At 46.0% G+C, this 22,969-nt stretch overlaps 1 protein-coding gene across 1 annotated transcript in view; it reads right to left on the reverse strand.

Moving 5' to 3' along the window:
- The window catches only part of cacna1bb (calcium channel, voltage-dependent, N type, alpha 1B subunit, b), a 148,778-nt gene that overhangs the window by 124,291 nt on the left and 1,518 nt on the right, over window positions 1–22,969 (reverse strand). Inside the window, exons 3-6 of the mRNA XM_062554103.1 lie at window positions 19,953–20,213; window positions 18,396–18,501; window positions 14,109–14,248; window positions 6,946–6,959 (exon numbers count right to left, since the gene is read on the reverse strand). Coding sequence (XP_062410087.1) covers window positions 6,946–6,959; window positions 14,109–14,248; window positions 18,396–18,501; window positions 19,953–20,213 — 521 coding nt within the window. The remainder of the gene's footprint in view (window positions 1–6,945; window positions 6,960–14,108; window positions 14,249–18,395; window positions 18,502–19,952; window positions 20,214–22,969) is intronic.

Raw genomic sequence — 22,969 nt, forward strand, 5'->3', positions numbered from 1 at the left:
TACACACGCACGCAGCTTAGGCCTGATGACACCTTGGGTTGGCGAGTTACACACCCCATATGGTGACAAACTTGGAAATAGAACCATCTGGCAAGGCACGAGTGATGAATGAACAAGTAAGCTGAAGAGAGCCAGGGGTAGCAGAGAAGGAAATGAGAGGAAGGGAGAGGAGTGCTGCAAAAGGCAGACGATGGTGTGTGACTCAGGTAGGTGCTATTGTCCCTGCCTGTTCAACTGAACCATATCTGTGTTCTTTACTATCAGGTGTGAAATCAGCATCTACCAAAACAGAGGCAGGTGTGTGTGTGTGTGTGTGTGTGTGTGTGTGTGTGTCTGTGTGTGAGAGAGAGAGAAAGAGAGAGAGTGTGAGTGTGTGTACACACGTTTGTTTCCATTTCTGCATGTAGCTCAGCAACAAAGAATGCAAAACACAACACCAACACGCCAACAACGTTCATGCTAACGGACCGTCCAAAACTCAAGACGATGAAACATAATTACCTGTGGACGTGCACGAGTGTGTGAGTGTGAGAATAACAGATATGCATGGTGAGAAAGGGAGGGGCAAAATAATAGACTGTGAGCCAGGGCCAGTGAGCCAGGGATTTACGGATGTGCGAATGGAATTTTTGGGTGAGTGTGTCTGTGTGCGTGTCATTGACCCCAACTCCCAAACCACTCAGCAATCTCTTTGAACTCTACCGGGAGAAATGAATCCACAGTAAGATAGGAGTGTACTATCTTCCTCTCTGTCCCTCGCTCTCTCTCTCTCTTTCTCACACACACACACTCAAACACACACACACACACACACACACACACACACACACACACACACATACACACACACACACACACACACACACACACACACACACACACGCACACACACACACACACAGATGCTTGCTGGTGACGAGCCGTTCACAAGGGGACCTGTCTGCACATGAAGATGACGGCAGAAAATGGGTGTGAGAATAACACACCTGGAGAGGTGCAAATAGAGCCAGGAGGACAGGAGGAGGCCTCAGGAGGCCGAGGCTGCAGGTAGGGCCCTGCCGTCCCAACACACCTCCTCCCCAGCACCTGGGGGAGAGGAGCACTCGGCTACTACTACTACCACACAAAGGAGCTGTTTTGTTTGATGCTTGCTCAAAATCTTCAAAATAAACTGTCTGCACATTTTATCAATCCTTTATGCAAGTTTTAATTGCCAGCCTAGCTTTCGGTCAAACGACCATCCTCAGGGAAAAAGTAGGTCAAATTCTTAAGTGATTGGCCCCAGCCGTGGTGCGACTGGCTCGGGCACCTGCACCGCACGCCGGCGACCCGGGTTCGATTCCCGCCCCGTGGTCCCTTCCGGATCCCACCCTGGCTCTCCCTCCCACTCGCTTCCTGTCTTTCTCTCTACTGTCCTGTCCAATTAAAGGCATAAAAAGCCCCCCAAAAAAAACAGATTTATACGACTGGCATTTATATGATCGGTTATGATGGTATTGAACCCTCATGTTTTATTATGATTGTTTGCTATCTGGGCTGTTTTTGTGCAGGTTCTTTCGGTCTCACATAACAGTTCACGCAGTATAGATTTTCTGTGCTTCCTGCCCTCCACCTGAATTGCATGCGTCATAATAATGACGTAAGTGAAAAGAAGCTATTAAGCTAAAAAGTCGATTTAAGCTGTTTAATACACTATACTGAATGTCTTCAAGAATCATGTTCACTTCAGAGGATAAATCTGACCACAAAAATGGAATGGAATCAAGCAGTGGACCATAGTGTTTCTTGAGAGACCACAGTGATATTTGAAAGACCATAGAACCTTAGAGTGATTTTTGAAAATCCTGAACTATTCTAGAGGAGCTAGTCACTGCAAATCCTAGAATGTTAAATAATAATGTTTTATAAATGGTTACTTTTTGTTTACGTCCCTTGCTTCAAATAAAAAGTCAGGGTCTTTGAAATATGAAGACATTTCAGGTCTAAATGTCATTGTGCAGTAGTTTATGTCATTTACATAGACATGCAAGTAAATGTTTCGTTATTTCTAAAGCCGTGCTATGTCTGGCTGTGTTAAACAGGCTATTTCTGAAGTATTCTATGACTAGCTGCTGCACTGAATTAAAGCTTTCGGTGCCTTCAGATGTAGTCGGCACACTCTCTGACAATGCAACAGTTGTGATAAGAGTGTGACCAAGTTGATTAAACCCCTCCCCTGGTCCCAAGGTGTTCCTTTGAAATAAAAAATGATGACGGAGCTGATTTGGAATATGAACTCATTACAGCCAGGGAAGTGTGTCTGATCCGGCTTTCATTCCCCTCAGCCCCACTTCCCCCGATCCACTGCGCCTGAAATGCTGAAAGTGTACAACTTCTTTTCAATTGAGCCACTCATTTACATGAGAATCCGAGGCCTTTACAAACCACCTGTGGTCAAAGGAAGCAGCGGGGCCCGAGATATGTTGAGCGGAGAAGAATATGAAGGAAAGACAGAGGGAGAGAGAGACAGACAGGGAGAGAGAGAGAGAGAGAGAGAGACAGAGACAGAGAGACAGACAAGGAGAGAGAGAGAGAGACAGACAAGGAAAGAGAGAGATAGAGACAGAGAGAGAGAGCATATTGAAAGGTTGGCAGAGAAACAAACAACAAAACAGGTTGGCAAAACTGGACGTCGTAAAACGCTTTAAAAATTATGCAACAAGACATCTGAGATGGAGATTTTAATGGAGAAAGAAACTTCTGTCCATTAGTGATATAATCACTGATGTGCAACCATTAAAAGGTCCAGATGAATAAAGACCATCATTTTAACTTCACCAAAAAAAAAAACAAAGTGATGATGTAATAATGGGATAATAAATCTCTTTCCAAGTCCAACGGCTTTCAGACTCACATGTTTTTCTCCATAGACAGTAAAATAAACTATTTTTTTCCGCTATTCTGAAGAAGATTTAAGAAGATTGTTAAGAAGATTGTCATCTTATACTGACTTGTTGACTCAACCTAATCAAATCCTACTTTTCGCGGAAGCCTGAACGTTACCCTTGGATATATCATCTGGCTGCACAGCTACAGTGATTACGCTGTTAAAGTTCAGCGATTTTGTTTTAAAACCGCTAAAACGGAGGTGATGATGACAAAGTTTACAAGTCGCAAAAAAACGTCTGGCTGCGCTAGTAAACGTCTTTTCACGAAATAGCTGTTGGGCTCCGTGACGTCGAACTAAAGAACTGAATAACCCTCAAGTCATCAGTGGCTCCTTCTCCTCACTGACAGTAACACAACCTCCAGAATGGCCCCGATGGCCATGTCCGTGTCTCCCCTTGAAGCATGGGCCACGCTCGAGGTCTATGAGCCAATAACTTACATCCCTATTAGCGGCGACTGCCCCCGATCTACAGCACAGAGGTTATTCATACTCTATGGGCTCTTTTTAAAGCACTCTACATCAGCAGTGCTTTTATGAAGGTGTTTCAGTTGAGGGCTCACGAGCCCCCCCCCCCCCATCGAAACAGGAGCCCTTTTTCTCACTCAAGTGAATATGATGAATCACGAAGAAAGCAGAGGAAGAAGAGGAGAAGGGGGAGGAGGAGAGAAAATAAAACAGATGACACAGATCAGAGAGAGGTAGAGAGAGAGAGAGAGAAAGAGAGAGAGGACACTGGAGAGAGGAGGGAGATGGGAGAGAGGGGGGGAGGGACAGAGAAAGAGAGAAACGAACATAAAGAAGATGAGGTACATACAGGCAAGTGAGGGTCAGAGGCAAATACAGAGTGCAGTGCAATTCGATGGGAGTGAGAGCGCTGAAGGAGGGAGGCAGAGAGGGACGGAGTGAAAGTGAAGATCACAGGGACATTGTGGATCTTTTAACCAGAGGGTTACTGATTAACTCCATACAGACATCAGAGAGAGACACGATGTATGTGATGATAATCCCCAGGTGAAAAAGAGATTTTCAAACACACACATACATACACACAGCAGACAAACACACACACACACACACACACACACACACACACACACACACACACACACAGAATTAATGATGCCAGCAGCAGGTGGGGTGTGACAGACAGAGCTGAAGCTGAGCTGAGGCTGTGAGTCACTTCTCAGTCTCCTGACAGCCAGCGAAGCAGGAACACACCCCGTCACTGTCTCGCCATATGGCCACGTTCACAAGGAACGTATCGCCTGAGTGACTGAAGCCACTCTAATGAATGTAAGCACAGCCACTGTCACAGATTTGTTCTCTTTCTCTGTCTCTCTCTCTCTCTCACACACACACACACACACACACACACACACACACACCCAGAGACAAACGTGTCCATTAGCAGACACAAACATCATTGACTAAAGCACATACACAAGACTGTGTGCCAAAACAAACACACCTATCTGCAATCAAAACCACCTTTTCATCCACCCCCTTTGAATGACACAGCACACAGTGCACAGACAGAAATAAAAGAAAGAGACCGAGTGAGAAAGAGAGAGATAAGAGAGAGAGAGAGAGAGAGGAAGAGGGAGAGAGGAACAGAAAGCATGATGGATTGTGAGAAATTATGAGAGAGAGAGAGAGAGAAGAAGAAGAAGAGAGAAAGAGACACAGAGAGAGCAAAAGAGCCAAAGGAACAGAGTCAGTGTTGTACGTCAGCCGGACGATGACGGCCATTTAAAAGGGCACTCCAACATGAATGGCCACATCCAGGCCTCGGACCGAGGGGAAGGTGAGGCGCAGGCCCACTTTGAAGCCGGCCATTGTCGGCCGTGTCCCACCGCCGATGAAAGGACAGGGGATTTAATGCGGCTCTTTGAAGCCAGCTCTCGGGGGCCGACCTGGATAAAGCACGTTTTACAGGGGCGGGCGGAGCAGCGGTGGTGGTGGTGGGGGTGGACGAGCATGGGCACGAGGGGAAGGGGAGGGCAGTGCTGGCCAGCAACAGCCCAAAAACCTGATGCTGCTGAGGCAACAAGTGGGCACACCAAGCAACACAGACAGCAGCATCCCGTGCTGACAAAAACATACCCTGACATGAACGGACGCACACAAGGTGGACACTACTCACACACGTGCACACGCACGCACGCACGCACGCACGCACGCACGCACGCACGCACGCACGCACGCACGCACGCACGCACGCACGCACGCACGCACGCACGCACGCACGCACGCACGCACGCACGCACGCACGCACGCACGCACGCACACACACACACACACACACACACACACACACACACACACACACACACACACACACACACACACACACACAAGGAAAGCTTTCTAGGTACACACACCAAGAAAAGCTCAGTGTCTTCACCGTGACCTTGACCTAGGCGGCGCCAGAGCTTCTGTGCCCTTTCCGTATCACACACTCAACGTTCAAGCTAAATCAATTCCCAAGGCCCTGCGGCCATAGCGCTGCATGAAAACTGAGAGTTCCCAGAGATACTCAATATGGAGCTCTATCGGAGGACAGTGACGCAGTACAGTGTGGAGAAGCTTGTGCCACCCCTCTTCCCCCCCCCCCAACGGTTTCAGGTCGTGTTTTAAATACCGCGGTGGATCACCCGATACCTCTACCCTCTCGGGACATGGCGACGCCGGAGGTGAGGTGACGTGGGGTCAATGGAGAGTCACGGCACGGTGCCCCTCACCTGCAGGCCCAACCAACATATCTGAAACTGTCACCATGGCATAGATGGGCCTGTAACCTTGGCAGCAGCAGAGTACTTGGGTGATTCATAGCCGTCCTGTACGCTCGCCATCTTGTTCATTTATCTCAAATTCTCTCGACAGTGACACAGAAAGTGTACAAAAAGACATTTAGGTGACACAATATGAGCTATATTCTACATTATGCAGTGGTTTAAAGGAGTCCTAGAATTCAAAACCACATTCACCTTGTTACTGTTGAATTTAGGCTGCGAGCAGTGTCCAAAGGACAACACCAAAGACTTTACCGCGTCCCCCGCCTGCTTTCGTATGCAAATTGGGAAATAGAAACAGCCGTGTTGAAATGCTCCAATCTGAACAGAGCTCAGATAACACGTAATAGGCGCCCATCCCCCTTTAGATACACCCCTCGGCCCCTCTCATTTGCATACCTTCGATTAATAATTCTTGTTAAACTGCTCTTACGATGCTAGTATCTAGATATGTGGTCTATGGCAGAGACGTTGTAATGCTAGCGTTATTACAGCTAACTTTGGAGAGTTACTATACTAAGAAATGTACTGATAAAACTTACCAATCTAACACATTCATTCTGTTGGGGAATCTGCTGCACTTCATCTTCGTCAGAACCTTCTTCTGACTCGGTTTATACATGTATGGCTGTATTCCTTATTTAAATCCATTGTTGATAGCTTTATCAAAGACTTTGGCTTTATTTACCAGCAGTAAACGTAGTTTCACTTTGCTCTAGCTTCAGACCGGTGGATTGAGCCAATCAACTTTCAGGACATATCGGCCAATAGACCAATCAGCGCGCATCTCATTTGAATATTCATGAACTTGCTGAGTGGGCGGGAAAAACAAACTGTTTCATTGCAAGGCTTATTTATGACCTTGTATTAGGCGATCTAGCAGTGCTCCTGGGGCGTTTTCAGACCCACAAATTTACATATGACATTATTTAGGCTCAAAGATCAATTTGTAATGGTCAAAAAATGCGTTCTATGACTCCTTTAATAGACATGTATTCTTATTCTCACACAAATGTAAATCTTAATTAATCTTCACAACAAGTCAACACAAATATACATAGTCTAAAAGTAAGCAAGATTTGTGAGCACACTCTCTCTCTCTCTCTCTCTCTCTCTCTCCCTCTCTCTCTCTCACTCACACACACACACACACACACACACACACACAGACACACACATTTTCTGTCGCTTCATAATCTTTCCAGAGCTTTGATCAGCATTAACTTGAAGAAAGGGGGCTGCTCCCCAGGCACAAATACAAAATCAAAATGTTTGTCTGGCTGGTGCAAACACTGAGCAATGAGCAACATAAAAGGGCATGTGAGCCAGAGAGAGTAAGAGAGAGAGAGAGGGAGGGAGGGAGGGAGGGAGAGAGAAAAAGAGACAGAGGGAGGGAAGAAAGGAGGGAGGGAGGGAGTGGTGTAATGAAAGAAAGTCAGCAGACAGCAGACAGACCGAAAGAGACCAGACCATAGCCAGACATATGTCCACGTAATGGCCCTCACAGTCACTCTGCAGATGGTCTAAGTGATGCAACAGACAAAAACTCAGACAAAGATGCTCCTCCAACAAGTGCTTCAACTGTGGAGTTACGAAATAATAAAAAAACACATCTCTTTTGTGGCACAAAACCAAACAAGAACCCCACAAAATACGTGACCCTGCCCTGGTCCATTTCCTGTTCTCATTTCGCTGTGATTTTCCCTGACCGGGGATCCTTTTGCTTTGAGAGTGGACAGGGTGAGACCAGGGACAGATGATACCTTGTGCGTCCCTCCCAGCTCCAGCGCTGTCACATCCAGGGAGTCGCTGCCCTTGCGAGGTGTTCCGCTTCCCCTTAAGTGGAAGTGACATGCAACAAAGTGCTCTCTCCACTCCTGCCTCTGGCACACACCAATGCTCAAGACGGCTGTCCTTTCAATGCTCTCTCTCTTTCTTTCTCTCTCTCTCTCTCACTCTCTCTGTCTCTCTTTCTCTCTCTCTCTCTCTCTCTCTCTCACACACACTCTCTCTGTCGCTCTTTCTCTCTCTCTCTGTTTCTCTCATTCTCTCTCTCTCTCACACTCTCTCTCTCACTCTCCCTGTCTCTCTCTCTCTCCTGTGATCAGTGCTCCATTGATCATGCCTTGCAGCTGCAACGGGGGGCTGGGATCACTGTCTTATTAGTAACTCCTAATGTCTGATGGGCAGGGCCGAAAGGTCCAGTCCTGCCCAGAGCCACACTAAATTACCAGGCTTTTCATTAAAGAGCAGCAGATCCGGTTAAGGCCGAGGTCACATGGGAGCCCGTCTGCTCTCTCCGGGGGAGATGGAGACGGAGGAAAAGAGTGCGGGCCAAAGACGACGGAGGAGAACAATTACAGCAGAAACAAATCCCTCCTTAATACCACTTCTCACCTCCACGCGCTGCTCGGGCTTTTCATCAGCGTCTGCCCGCTTCAAGACCCCGGGACATGAAATCATTTAATGGCATAATACGACTCCAATAGGTTTTATTCTGCGAATCGTAAATAAATCCTCTTGCTAATTATCATCTAAACAATTACATTAATATTAAGAGAGACAGAGCGTGGTCATTGAACCTCCACAGTATATTTCCTTCGACAGGTTTCTGTATTTCCATATAGACTGGATCATGAAGCACCGGACGCTGACTGCTAGGCCAGGTGATTAGCCTTCTCCATCACTCCACCTTCAAGCAGGGACACTTTAAGGATATTTATGTCCGTTTCCTACACTAATTTGTGGACAAATCAATATCCAATGACTTGCCGGTAATAAGCCAGGTGAGATACTGTGCGGTCCTGGCACCGAAACATGTTATGTTTGAGAAGACATCGGTCGATCGGTGTGTGTGTGTGTGTGTGTGTGTGTGTGTGTGTGTGTGTGTGTGTGTGTGTGTGTGTGTGTGGTGTGTGCGTGTGTTTCTGTGTGTGTCTGTGTGGTGTGTGTGTGTGTGTGTGTGTGTGTGTGTGTGTGACCTAGACATGTACAAACCCTCACACAAAGAAAATAAGTAACAAAGAAAAAGGGGCATCAACAAATAACATTATGCACTTTCAAGAACAATGAGTTGATCATCTTCATCACCAGATCTACACACATATTATAACTACAACTGAGAACTAACCAAAGACCACTCTCATATTCTCACTTACATACACAAACAGAACACACAAAGATGTAAGCAGGATACACAGCATATAGCCAAATAAACTTATTTTGAGGTTCATTACAGAAAATAATGAATAGCCAAAGTGAAATAGCACTTATTCTTTAAATGTGCAACAAAAAACAACCATCAAATGTGGGAATGGCCTGTAAAGGTCTTTCTCTTTCACATGCACACACACAGACACACACAGACAGACAGACAGACACACACACACACACACACACACAGACACAGACACACACACACACACACACACACACACACACACACACACACACACACACACACACAGAAACGAGACACAAGAGACTCTGCCCTACTCTGCCAAACTCTTTCTTATCCCTCCCATAACACTACAAAAGATACCTTCATTAGATTTTATCGCCTAACTAATCAAAGCACTACTTCCACTACATTGTTCTCTCCCTCTCTCTATCCCTCTTCCTGTCTGTTCTCTCTCTCTCTCTCCCTCTTCCTGTCTGTTCTCTCTTCTCTCTCTTTCCTTCTCTATCTCTACCCACTCCTCACTGTACCCTTCACCTTAAACAGGCTCAGTCTCAGAGGCTCATGAGACATCCTGGATTCCATTAAAACACATCCTACACTAGCATCAGCATCAAGGATCAGACACACACACACACACACACACACACACACACACACACACACACACACACACACACACACACACACACACACACACACACACACACACACACACACACACACGCACACACACACACACACGTGTAAGGGGGAAGGAGAGAGGGCATGAGGAGAGAGAGGCGAGAGAGGCGAGAGACCGAGCCTCCACGCGGAGATAAATCAGTAGTTAGGTGTCGCTGGGGGACCCGGGGACGAATCCCTTAAGAGGTTTCACCTTGAACCGCGCACTGCACTGCACTGGCGCTAAAATAAAAGAGGTGTTCTGGAGGCTGAGGCAACCCAGGCACGACATTAGCCCATCGCCGCTCAGGAGCCCGGAAATGAGAAAAGAGACACACACACACACCAGGGCATTAAAACAACACCGCCGCAATCACTGCATCTGAGAAGAGAGGGGCTCGATCATCTTGTGTCAGAGACAGGACACAGACAGAAACAACAAGGAGTGGACAGAGGGGAACAGCTCAACAACCCAGGACATGTGTTCTACCCGGGAGTGGAGTCTGTCGAAGCAGATGTTTGGCTGGTCTAGCAGCACACCCACGCAGTCCCTACCTGCTCCCCTCTGCCAGGACAGTCAGTCCAATGGAACACATCCGAGCTCTCTCTGCTCTCCTAACACTGACCGTCTTTCTCTTTGTGCTTCTTAAAAACTCACTATCTGTCTATACAGTAATTTCCCGCATATAAGCCGCATTGTGTAAAAGCCGCAGGACAGTGTTTTATGCAAGTTAAAAGAAACTTAAAATTTTCAGTGGAGTTTGACTCTAAATGTGTACATTTTCTTGATATGTGGATTAAAATAGAGGAAGGAAAACTCCTTACCTCACTTTACCGGAAGGAGACAGACCGTAATACACTCCTCTTGGCAAGTAGTGCACATCCTAAAACATTGAAATATGGCCTCCCAAAAAGCCAATTCTATAGACTGAGGCGTATTTGTCATTCTACTGAAGACTTCATTGAGAATGCTGAAGATATGAAACAACGCTTTGTAGCAAGGGGATATCCCTCAGCTTGCATTGAGGAAGCATACAATACAGCTTTATCTACATCTCGAGTTGATCTATTAAAAAAAAGTGTTAAAAGGGACAAGGCATTTTCTGTTTCATGTATCACAACATATAGCCCATCTGCCCAAATGATTAAAAATACTATCATGAAGTACTGGCCTCTAATTAAAGATGACCCCTTCCTTCAAGACAAATTCAAGGAGCCGCCCTTATTCGTATTTAGACGGGGTCCTAATCTCCGCAATAAGGTAGTGAAGGCGAGTATACATACAGAACCAAAGCAAAGCCTTCTGGCACCACTCCAAGATGGAAACCATCCATGTGGTAATTGTGCTCAATGCAACAATACACATAAGACAAGAGACTTTAGACACCCTAGGACGGGTAAGAGTTTCTCTGTGAAAGGCTTCATCACATGTAACACTAGAAATGTTATTTATATGTTAAAGTGCCCATGTGATAAGATATATGTGGGAAAAACCACACGTTGTTTAAAACAAAGAATCAGCGAACACAAAAGCTCAATTAGACGATCTGATCCCAACTACCCGGTAGCCTGTCATTTTAATGAACATTCTCATACTGTCTCCTCCCTTCGCTTCCAGGGTATCGAACAAGTGAAGCTGCCCAGAGGGGGTGACATTGATAAGAAATTATGCCAGAGGGAATTGTTTTGGATACACACCTTGGATTCACTCCACCCAAAAGGTTTAAATACTGATTTTGATATGAGTGTGTTACTGTAATACTGTTAGGAACTGAATGAACTGCATTGTATGATGACTAAATGTCTGATGTTTATGCAGTTCTACACTCCTGGTTGTATCAAAATGACTGTTTATTTGTGTTTTTTGTACTTTTTTATTTTGTTTATTGTAATTGCACATTTGAGGATATTGTTTATTCAAAATCACCTCAGTTATCTAGTGTATGCCACTGACATGTATTAGACAGACTACAAATATGTCTACTGGACTACATCTCCCAAGAGGTCATGAGTAATCAGACAGGTGTGTCCTGTTTGATTGATTGTACTAATTGAACCCTTGTTAGACTATTAAATGTACTGCTCTGTATGTGGTGTGCAATGCCCTGATGAAGGTCTAAGTACCGAAAGCTTGGTATAAGTAAAGACACTTTTTTGCATGGATCCAAGTGTGCAGAGACTTTTTTCCTATATGCAAGTTAAAAGAAACAAAACCATATTAGCACCATATTAACTGCCCCCCCCCCCCTATATTAACTTCACAGCTGAAGAAATTTAGCAAAATCAATGTATAAGCCGCGGCTAATAGTCGGGAAATTACGGTACTCATTAGCTCAAGGTTAGCAGAAAGCTAAGATAGCAGACATGCCTCGTTTGGATGTCCGGGCCAAAAACATTTGTTTTTATCTCCAGTGTTCTCTTTTGTACAAATGCCTAATCAAAGGCGTTGTCGTTGGCATGAGAACAGAGGTCGGGCGGTTGGGCCATTTCGGATGGTGCTTTAGTATACACATGCTCTGTTAGATGTGTGCTGATGAGTCAGCTAGTGGGCGCAATCGGTTAGCTGTGCCGGCAGAAAGCCAAGCTCCCCCCCTGCCAAGACTGTGGGCTGGATCCCCTTCAAAGAGGATGTCCGTCACGAGTGAGACTACTCTGTTTGGCAGCGGCTCTCTTAGTTACAGCAGAGCCCCTGAGGGGTGCTCAGCTCAAGACTCACTCAGGTGACGATTCAGGTGGGTTTTTTTTTTTTTTTTTGGTGTGCGTTTTTTTTTTTTTTGAGCGTGCTGCTGCGAATGTGTGTGTTCCTGGATTTAAAAGCACACAGAGAAAAACTACACACAGGCACATGTTGTGTGTCTACAGTTGTCTCATGCTTGCACCACACTCGATGCTCCAGGGGAAATGACATCAGGAGAGGGGTAAATGACGAGGGCCACAAGGGGTGAGAGTGGAGAGGGTAGGTAACGCGGAGGTAGAGAGGACGCACAGACGTCAAGACGCGGCTACCTGACTCCACAGGGTCGGCTGAGGATAACGCAGGAGCCGTTGTCCGGGCAACGCAAGCCGGCAGTCTCCCAGGTGACCAAACTCCACCCCTTACCATCAAACCCCTCATGGATTCACACACACACACACACACACACACACACACACAGAGTAGTGGCAGTTCGATGCCATTGGGTCACATGGCCGAGCAGCACAATGGCTTCGTTATCTAAGCGGTGAAATGATTACCTCGGTGCTGCTGACCGTTTCGCGGGAGGTTTGTCTTCCCTTTGGCCGCTCTTTAGCTCTGCACCGCTGAGCCTTCGTTTGCACAGCTGGAAACCATGAATCTTCCCAGCCTAATCTCTCTCTCTTTCTCTCCGTCTCTCTCTCTCTCTCTCTCTTTCTCTCCGTCTCTCTCTCTCTCCCTCTCTGGCTCTCTCTCTCTTTCTTTCTTTCTCTCTGGCTCTCTCTCTCTCTCTCACTCTTTCTCTCTCCCTGTCTCAGTAGCTGCTTTTCTGTCATTCCTTGGCCCTCTTTCACTCCTTCATTTGAGCTCGCTCTCTTTCCATTTTCATTACCTTTGGCCGGCCATTGGTCCTCGCGTTGATTTATTTGTTTGTTGACTCTCTGGAATGGCCCATCATTTACTCAATAAATCCAATCCAGCCCCCCTTACGATGCAGAGGCCTGGGCAACAAGCAGCCACTCATAAATTGCGGAGCTCAACGTGGCACAGACGGTGAGGATGGGGATGCTGGATGGTGGGACCCAGTGGTCCTCACAAAGACACACACAGACACACACAGAGACACACACACACACACACACACACACACACACACAACACACCCTTTTTGAGTACAAAGCCTCAAGTCTGTTGTCGGAAAATTCAAGAGGCAATGGAAAACCGTGTCGTCTGAACGCAAGTCTGCAAGCCTCGAGCAAAGGAGTAAAAATAAAAGTGGAGAGGTTGCATTTAGAGCTTTTCCAGCACAAACATGACTTCAGTGTCCTGGGGATAGTCATGATGTGACTGTGCTGACCATTACGACCATCAGCTGTAATTTTTAAACATATTGCTCATTATTACAAGCAGCCAATGGCCCTGTCTGGTGCCAAAAAACAGCTGAAGCGAAGGTAGCATGTTCTGACACCGCCGAGAGGGGACCACACTCAGCTCCTTCCTCCACTGTTTATTGGCCTCGGCTGTCTCCAGTGGGGTAATAAGCAGAATGGCTAAAGGCAACGTTTGCTTAGGAAAACAGGGAGGACACACACACACACACACACACACATTCATTCATGCATATACACACACACACACACACACACACACACTCATGCATACACAAGGATTTCAGCTCAGCAGTAACGACAGTCCCCTACTTTCCCCATGATGTCATCCATACACACACATACACACACACACACACACACACACACACACTCACACTAACACATGCACACATAGAGAGACACTGCGTTCTCCATTTGTGCCATTTTCACCTCTGCACTAGAAGGGTGTGTGTGTGTGTGGGGGGGGGGGGTGAGGACTCACCCAGTGAGGACAACCACAAAGTCCATTACATTCCAGCCGTTGCGGAGGTAGGAGTCTTTGTGAAAGACGAAGCCCAGGGCGATGATCTTAATGCCGGCCTCGAAACAGAATATTCCAATGAAGTAGGGCTCTGTGTCGTCCTGCCGAGAGAGAGAAAGGGAGAGGGTGAGAGAGAGAGAGAGAGATAGAGAGAGAGAGAGAGAAAGAGAAAGGGAGAGGGCGAGAGAGAGGGAGAGAGAGAGAAAAAGGGAGATATGGGTGACTCTTTTTTTTTGTCCGAAGGAAAAGAGAACCTAATGAAGCGTGCAGGGGCCAGCGAGAGCGAAAAGAGAGATGGTCCCTTTCACTTTCCTCTGTGACACGCGCAGAATGGGTCGAGGAATAGAGAGACCACTCCTCACTCAGATGAAAGGAAGAAGACAAAGAGAGAGGGAGAGAGAGAGAGAGAGAGGCTAAGCAGAGGACCAGAAAATGAGGGATCTCAGTAGAGGAGAGAACGAGTGGACATACATAAACATTGTGTGGCTAGTGGGATGAGCTGAACTGCCCCTCTCATTGCTTTAAGTGTGTTTTTTTTTTGTTTGTTTGGGACCAGCATGCTGTAAACTGCTATGGGAGATAAACTGGATTGGCTTATGCCGCTAATTGAAAAGCCAATATTGCTGACAGACGAGCAGCTTGAGGTGATTCTTCAGGCAGCACCTTGTAAAGTGCCTGCTGTGTAACTAGTTGGAACTTCCCTTGTCAGAACTCAGAGGCTGCCCACAGATTGTTGGCGTGAGAGTGTGTGTGTGTGTGTGTGTGTGTGTGTGTGTGTGTGTGTGTGTGTGTGTGTGTGTGTGTGTGTGTGTGTGTGTGTGTGTGTGTGTGTGTGCATGCATGCGTGTGTGTGTATGCATGTGTGTGCGAGTGATGTATAATTGTGTGTACTTGCATTTTCCTATATTACTGTATTTGCCTCATTGTGTGTGTGTGTGTGTGTGTGTGTGTGCGTGTGCGCGTGCGCATGTGTGTGTGTGTGTGTGGTCGCGCGTGCATGCTTATACCAATTGTTGGTCGCTGGCCTGCCTGAATGTCAGCAAAGCCCCCCGGCCCAAGGTACGCAGTCACACATGCCGACGACACACTGAACACACACTACTCCTGCTGGGATGCCAATTACCATCTGAAAGTGCCAACACACTCAGTCCCTGCATGCGTCCCAAGATGGTCCCACTCCTGCAGGTACACACATGCTGGCATTGTGGCCCCTGATGACTTATAAAAGGCAGCTTTGTGTGAACCATATCAATTTATATTATGCCCAGATTTGGACAGCAGGGAGCACTTTTTCTGCTTACTACAGGACAAAGGGCTTTTAGGCTATTTGACTTCTGGGGTAACAGTGCTAAACAAATCACATAATAGATGAACATCCAGATTTGATGGGCAACATTAAAATCAAAACTTAATAGGCAACATTAAAATAATGTTTAATTCAAATGGTGCCATTTACTAGCCTAAATGCGATTTGCAGCCAGGGTCGTCTAGCAACTCTCTATGGGCTTGCGAGCTGGAAAAACCAAACTCTGGTTAGGCCAATCACATCATGCATAGAGTCAGTGGGCGGGTTTATAATAATGATGACAGTACTTGAAAACAAAGATGGCTGCTGCTGCTTGGAGTTAAGATTTTCTTTGAGAAAAGAATTTCTAAAAAAGAAAGATGTACTGTATTCAGAGTTTTGTCGATCCGATCCAGCCAAAGTTTAATCTCCTGTACCAACTAGCTCCGCTGGTGGGAAAATGCATGGGACTCATGGGTTGTAGCGTTATCCTATTGTGCGCAGAGGGAATTTGAAAAACAAAAGTTTATCCCGCCCCTTGGATTGAGCCTTGCCAATGGTGTGTTCCCCAACCCAAAATAGGGCGCTTCTCATTCGTCTTTTTATATAGCCTCCCTTCTTTCCTTAGTCCTTGTTCCCACTGATCTACATAAAGAATGATGGGGCGGCAACAATGGGATAGTCTATCCAGTGTTAGTGGGAACGAGCCTGGAGGGCCGAGCATCGAGGCTCAAGGAGAGAGGTTGAGAAGGAGCCATTAACTACCACACTACTGCCCTGAATAACCCTCGCTGAGTCCCTTTAGAATCTCTCACTCCCCTTGCCCCTCCCCCCAACATATACGGTCCACCAAGGAGATATACAGGCTGGTTTCAGGTCTGAACCACCAACCCCCACATCCCAACACTATGTGAAATCCCTTAGAAAGTCAGCCAATTTTGTCTTCACCACCCAGGCAAAGCTTGAAACTTGAGACTTGCAATTAAAATTAAAAAAACATATTTGTGCAAGTCACAGTCAGTCAGTACCCTCAGCAGCAGAAGAGCCTGAACACACTGCTGCCTTGAGTGCATATTAGCTGTTCAGAGCATCTTGCATGAACAAACTCTGAATAATGGCTGAAACGTGTTCCCTCAGTACCAACAAAGGAGGCAAACAGGCCGCCTCGTGTAATCTCAGACTTATCAGTGGGGGGCAAACGAGGGACGCGAGGGATGAATTAATGATTCTGGGAGGTGCGTCGAGTGGAAACATCTATCGCCTGAAGACGGTTGGAGCTATGAATTATGGGGATTTTTTGTTCCAGGAAGGGCCTAATAAGTAAAAGAAATGGAAAAAGCAGACTTGTAGAACAAACAAGTCTTTAGTGTGCTCAGTCACCCTCCACACCACACACACACACACACACCAACCAATCACTTGTTCCGCATTGCATTTCCATACCATTGAGAGCCATTGATGAAAGGCTGTGTTCTGGATTTACAATCAAACAGCAGAAACAGGAGACTGCTTGATCTCTCCCTCACTGTCAGCTCCCCCCACCTCTCATCAACATCTTTATGTGTCAAGAGCCTTGTGGTTTCCTTGGCCATTTGCGGAGGCTTCACCATAATTGTGCCACTAATTGCAGGCCATGAGCAGGTGGCCTAGTTGGGGGGGGGGGGGGGGGCTGACCTCACAATGGGTGAGAAAAGAGGTGACTCAGTAGAGCCCAATGTCTTAAGGCCTACACACAGACATGGGTGTGCTGTCACTTACCACACACATCAGCACTAAAATGTTTAACTCGACGAGCATTCGGCAAACAATGGATTTTATTGAGCGCCACCGACAAAAATAGAACTGAATCGTAATCGATGGTGGCGGTGGCAAAGGTCGACGCTAGTTTGTGGGATTGTATTGAAAACAATGGAATCTGATGTAATCGAACGTTGCAAGTGGAGTGTGCCATCGGCCGCCTATGTGCGGAGGCCGACTTTGTCCCCGAGCATAGCAGGTCAAAATGAAACCACGGCTACGTCACTGTGCCCCATCAGACAAGCGCGGCTCGAGACAGTTATACAACGAAAGCAGAGGTCTACATGCATGCTTACAAAGCTCCACAGAGCATTCCACGGCCAGCCACTTCAGCCAGCCACTTAGCCAGCCACGATCTCTTTTGCTGGTCACTGGAGAGGGATGCTTGGATGACTTCCGCTCTACTCTGTTTGACATTATGTCGTTATTGTTGTGTTGAGCTCAGAGGATCTACGGGCAAAAAGGGTTCAATTGGCAGTCTGGGCGGTGCGAGTAAGCCAGGGATGGATCAAAGCCAGCCCAGCGTGACGACGCCGAGGCTAGCCGCGAGCCAGCAGGGACACATGTGTCGATGCTCCATGGAAAGGCTGTGCTAATGAGCCTGCCAGCCAGGGCTGCACCACCCCCGTGGACCCGGGAGGGGAGGAGGGGACTGTGGCCCGGGCGTCAGCCCAGTGCCTCGGCACTCACGGTGGGACCGGGGGTTCCCTTTAATGGGCTCTCTGGTCACCAGGCGACACTGGTGCAGCAGCGAAATATGATCAATGCGCGTTGCTCAAGATGATGTGTGTGGGAGTAAAGAGAGAGACAGAGAGAGGCAGAGAGAGAGAGTAAACGAGTGAGTGAAAGAGAGTAGGAGAGAGCCAGTGTTCCTCTTGAGATGGGCCTCCTCTCTTCCCATTCCCCCCCTTCACCCAATGACCAACCTATTCTTAAACACCTACATGACCTTCAAATTCAGATAAAAAAAAAAGTTCCAAGACAGATCTATTGCAACATGTATTAAATATTTAATCTAGGTTAAAGGGCAGGCCTATACATCAGAAAAAGAGGGAGAAGACCAGAGCAACAGATTTAGAGAAGAAGGGCAGGTGCCAAGAGAGAGAGAGAGAGAGAGAGAGAGAGAGAGATGGGCCAGAGAGTGAGAAGCCTCCTGCAGTGCTTACCAGGCGCTCGGACATGGGAGTCTTGTCTGCCGCAGGGAGGTGTTGCTCCAGGGCCAACACGATGCAGTTGGCGATGATGGTGGCAAGGATCATGTACTCAAATGGAGTGTGAAGGTCAAGGAAGGACAAAGAAAGACACAATCTGGACACATCATATTGCACTGCACTCAAGAGGAGGACAGGACATAAGAACTAACTCAATGTAGCATGCTGCTAACTAATGCATTGCTAATTACTAATGTACTGCATTGCAGATTTCCTGATGAAGGCAAATGATAATCAAATGTATGACTGTACAAATGGGCACTGCAATGATTGTAAAAAGCTATGGCAATGTCATTAGGACATAATCAACCTAATAGCAAATCTTCTATCCTCTAAAACAAGCTCCAGGAAAGGTCACAGTACTTAGTACAACCAAATGTCTTTACTTTTAACTCATCATGTGGTCAGTATGGTGATTTTTGTGAAAAAGGATTCACCAAGAAGAACTTCCTTTCTAGCTGCTTGAACATTTCAATTTGTTTTGAAGGCACGATCCATTTTCCAATCCATTTTACATGGCCATTCCCCTGAGGTTACGTCTTTATGGAATTGCCATGTAAAGCTCCATTAACTTCCTAAGTCGCACCCTTGCACCCCGAAGGGCACATATACACAACGTGCTCCAATTTTCATACACCATCAAAAGCTGTCTGCTAGGCCCCAAGAAATAAATCGGCATGCAACTGCGATGTATAAACTGTCTTAGGTTCCACCTCCACAACGACTGCTAAACGCTCCGACTTAACGTAAGACATTTCAGTACCCTGGAGAGCGCTCTTGACTTGAGGCCTAGTTTTACTGCTTTCCTTAAATTTATCGCGCGTTATAAAATATGCCTGCCAAGTTCATTCCAACGCAACATTTACGACATAAAACTTGAGGGTTAAAGCTCACGGTACTTGAGACTGGTTTGCTGTTAGTGGCATTTCAGAAACTGCCACTGCCGTGGAATTAGACAACTCGCATAGCCTACACTCTACAAGTAGCTTGTTGTAAATTGTGAGGGAACTCGTGGATGTTGACACTTTTTAAACTTAATCTGAAAGGTTAATTTACGTCAGGAATAAGGTAGCGTTATATGACGTCCAGTGAATTTAGGGTGTGAAATGTCATTATCAGAAACGATTGCCCGTGACAAGGAAAACATCTATAGGCCTGTTTTCTTCGAAAGCTCGACGGCTGTACGACAGAATTAACTGTAATAAAGCTTTGACAACTGCTGTGGTACCACCCAAACCCGGAGCTTGCTGCGAGAGTCTTCGCCTATTTGGATACCTATGCATTGACACAAACTGGTATTCTGAATGTTAGGTACTGTATCTAGGTATGTTGGTATACTGTTATGACGGTCACATTATAATGATGCAAAATATCAGAGGACTGTCAAGCCTGGAGTAAAACAATACACAGAGGGAAACAGATCTTTTCTCACACAGATGTAAGCTTGCATCACTCAAATCTCTTGCAACCTGTTATCATTTGACGGTCTTTTTTTTTAACTGGAAAGGATATGGCCATTCGGTAATTCTCTTAGCATACTTCCTTATGACATTGTCCTCGCTAAAAATAAACAAGGACCGATTGACAGTGAAGCAATTCTGTTTTGTTTGTTTGGGGTTGTACAAAGCCATTGTCCTGGCTCTTTGAGCCATCGACTGCTTGTACATCCTCTGGCCGCCTGGGGGACCTCCCGCTCGGGCGCCCCCTCTTCCAGCGCCCGGCGGACCTCCGCCTCCATAGCGGGTGGGTAGATCATCTCCAAAGCGAGCCATTCTAGAAATGAACAGATCCAACAAGGAATATCCAAAAAGACATTAGTTACAAAAGGCAAGAGAAGCATCACAACGCACACACTTGCAAAGACCAAGAGTCTCCATCAGTGTATGCTGTTCCGTGTGATGTGACAACAGGAGAGAAATATTGGATTGTGTTCTCTTGATTTTATCTCTTCTTTCTACACCTCCTCAATCCATCATTCGGCGTAATACGAATAAATCGTAAAGTTCGCGTGCTTGCGTTCCAAGTAAATCACACTTCATTGACCCATAAGGAAACCAAATTAATTCATTCTATATATCCAGAGAAAGACATTCCAGGTCGAAAAATGACCAAACCGAGGGGTAAACGTGTTCATGGTAGAATGTCATTCAGGGAGAATGTCAATTTTGCCATATTAAAAAAAAAAGGAAAAAACTACTCCAATGTCGTCGTAAATCTCCGTTCTTTTGGTGACTCCAACTAAACAAGCCTGTATGGCAAAAATATCCCTTCTTCACGCGCAAAATGTGAATGAATTACAAAACACTCTGAAGCGTCTTCCTCCGTACTTCCACTTAGCCACTTGCGATGTACAAATGTAGTCTATTGAGTAGGCACTGGTCCTCATGAATAGACACATGTGACTGAAATTAGCCTATCGGCAAGGCCACCTGCACAACGATTCTCCACCAGAATCGGGAGGAGGGATTCTCCACCACATTCGATCAATACAAGCGTATTTATAACTCTTAAGTTACTCAGCTTCCCTGTTTTGCGTATCCACCGTTCTTTTGCGTTTCTTTTCCCACCCTACCGTTCCGTAATCGCGCAATAGCCTGTTAGGGCAGGACCATACCAGCTCTGTGTTTTCCCCCGTCTCTGACGAATTTGAATGCCACAGGTGCGTGCACTGAGCAGGCTACAAAGCGGTGAAAAGTACAGAAAGACTATAGATTTCCAGATATGGTGCAGAGAATGAACAAACTGGGTGGCATGAGCCAAGAAGACACGACAGAAGACGCTATAGTCAAAAGATAGGGTTTATCAGGCATTAAACTTGATGGGGTTTATCAGGCAGTAAACTTGTAGCATGGATCAATTACACATTCAAAGGCTACAGTAGGCTAATAATGCGAATTTTATAAATCAAATTGTTTTCTAGTGTTTACACACGCGCTTTAGTCTAAATTAATGAAGAAATAATCTATTATACTCTGATTAATCCAACCGATAATGTCTGCAAAACGACATCAGTGTAAACTCTTAACATTAAAATGTAGCCTATTTGGAAGAGCACCTTTCCTCAGGCGTGCTTCCCGTCATAGTAGGAGTCAGAGACATACTGTGGTCTCAGCGCAGTCGAGCACATGAGGAGCAAGGATGACAGACACACATAACATAATGGCACAATGTGAAGGGGTATGGATATTAGCCGAGATACACTAGACCACAGGCTGAAGGACACGTTCCTGACGTCTAGGTGCGCGTAGTTACAGTAAGACCACTACACACCCAAGTACCCAAATAATCCACATTCAGGCTGTATTGCAAAATGTTAGAGGCAACAACTAGAACTGGTCTGAACACAATAACGCTCAAAAATGATGCAGAAGTGATCTAAAATGCATTAGTAGCCATCGCCACCATCTAAACTCGTGTCGATGATTATTGACAATTGATTTAATGGTTTGATTTAATACTTTCCTGTGGTGTTGTCATAGGGCCGGCCCACTGCGAAGTGCAAAGTTTTATCTGACAGATCAAAGTAGCCTACTTTATAGAAAACAGACTAGAAGCCTATACAATAAAGTAGCCTAGGTCTTCACAGCTGCGATCATTTTCACCACAACTATATTGCCCATCAAGTTGATCCAGGATGCGACCTTAGGCTATTCAGAATGTATAGAAATCCAGAAAAACAAATACGCTAACTTATCCATATCTTATTCATGCTATGATGTGGGTCGGGTGTGATTGAATGCAATGTGGATTCCATGTTGCAATATAATACCATTTTGGTCCATTACGCATCTTTACAACAGCTGTCATTCGTCATCATTATTATACACCCATTGGCTGTCTTTAAGGTTAGTTAGGCTACGTTCTGATGATCATAGAGGTGTTTTACAGAAATCAGCACTACCATCATGCCCTCTTTTCATCAGGAGGTCTCTACGTGAGAGACCTTGAAAGCCCTTCGCCTTAATTTAGATTTAAGGTTTCGTGCGCATTATGCCCGCTGTCACTCAGTTCTTCTCCTGAGGCTCAACTCGGTTGGAGCCGGTCGACTAGGAGGACAGAAACACACTCATCAACTAAACTACGTCCAGTGATTATTCGCGTAACCCAGGCTCCAAAGTCAGACACATAAAAGGGTGCAGATATGTGCATATACAAACATGGCAATTTAACATTATTTAAAAATGACACAATTCTCAAGCCAAGACACCGTTTGTCATTGAAGTGAGTCAGTGTGCGTTAACATCTCCGAGATTATCAATAAACCTCTACTCCCTCTCGTGGTTGTTCAAGTGTAGTGCTACATAATAGAGGAATCAGAGTCGACATCCAAGTCGATGGTCCACGAATGGAGCCAGCAGACTGAACGCTACAGGCTTAAATAAGCAAGGTTGCAGGAACCAAAGAGGGGATTGTTATGTGGTAGCCTAGTACTAGGGGTTGTGTATGCTAGGTTGTTTTTATGGTTATGATATTTAGTAGATGCTTTTTCCCAAAGCGGCATGCAAATAACAATGGTGCAGTTAAATTTA

Source organism: Sardina pilchardus, chromosome 14 (genome assembly GCF_963854185.1).
Source record: "Sardina pilchardus chromosome 14, fSarPil1.1, whole genome shotgun sequence".
NCBI lineage: Eukaryota > Metazoa > Chordata > Actinopteri > Clupeiformes > Clupeidae > Sardina > Sardina pilchardus.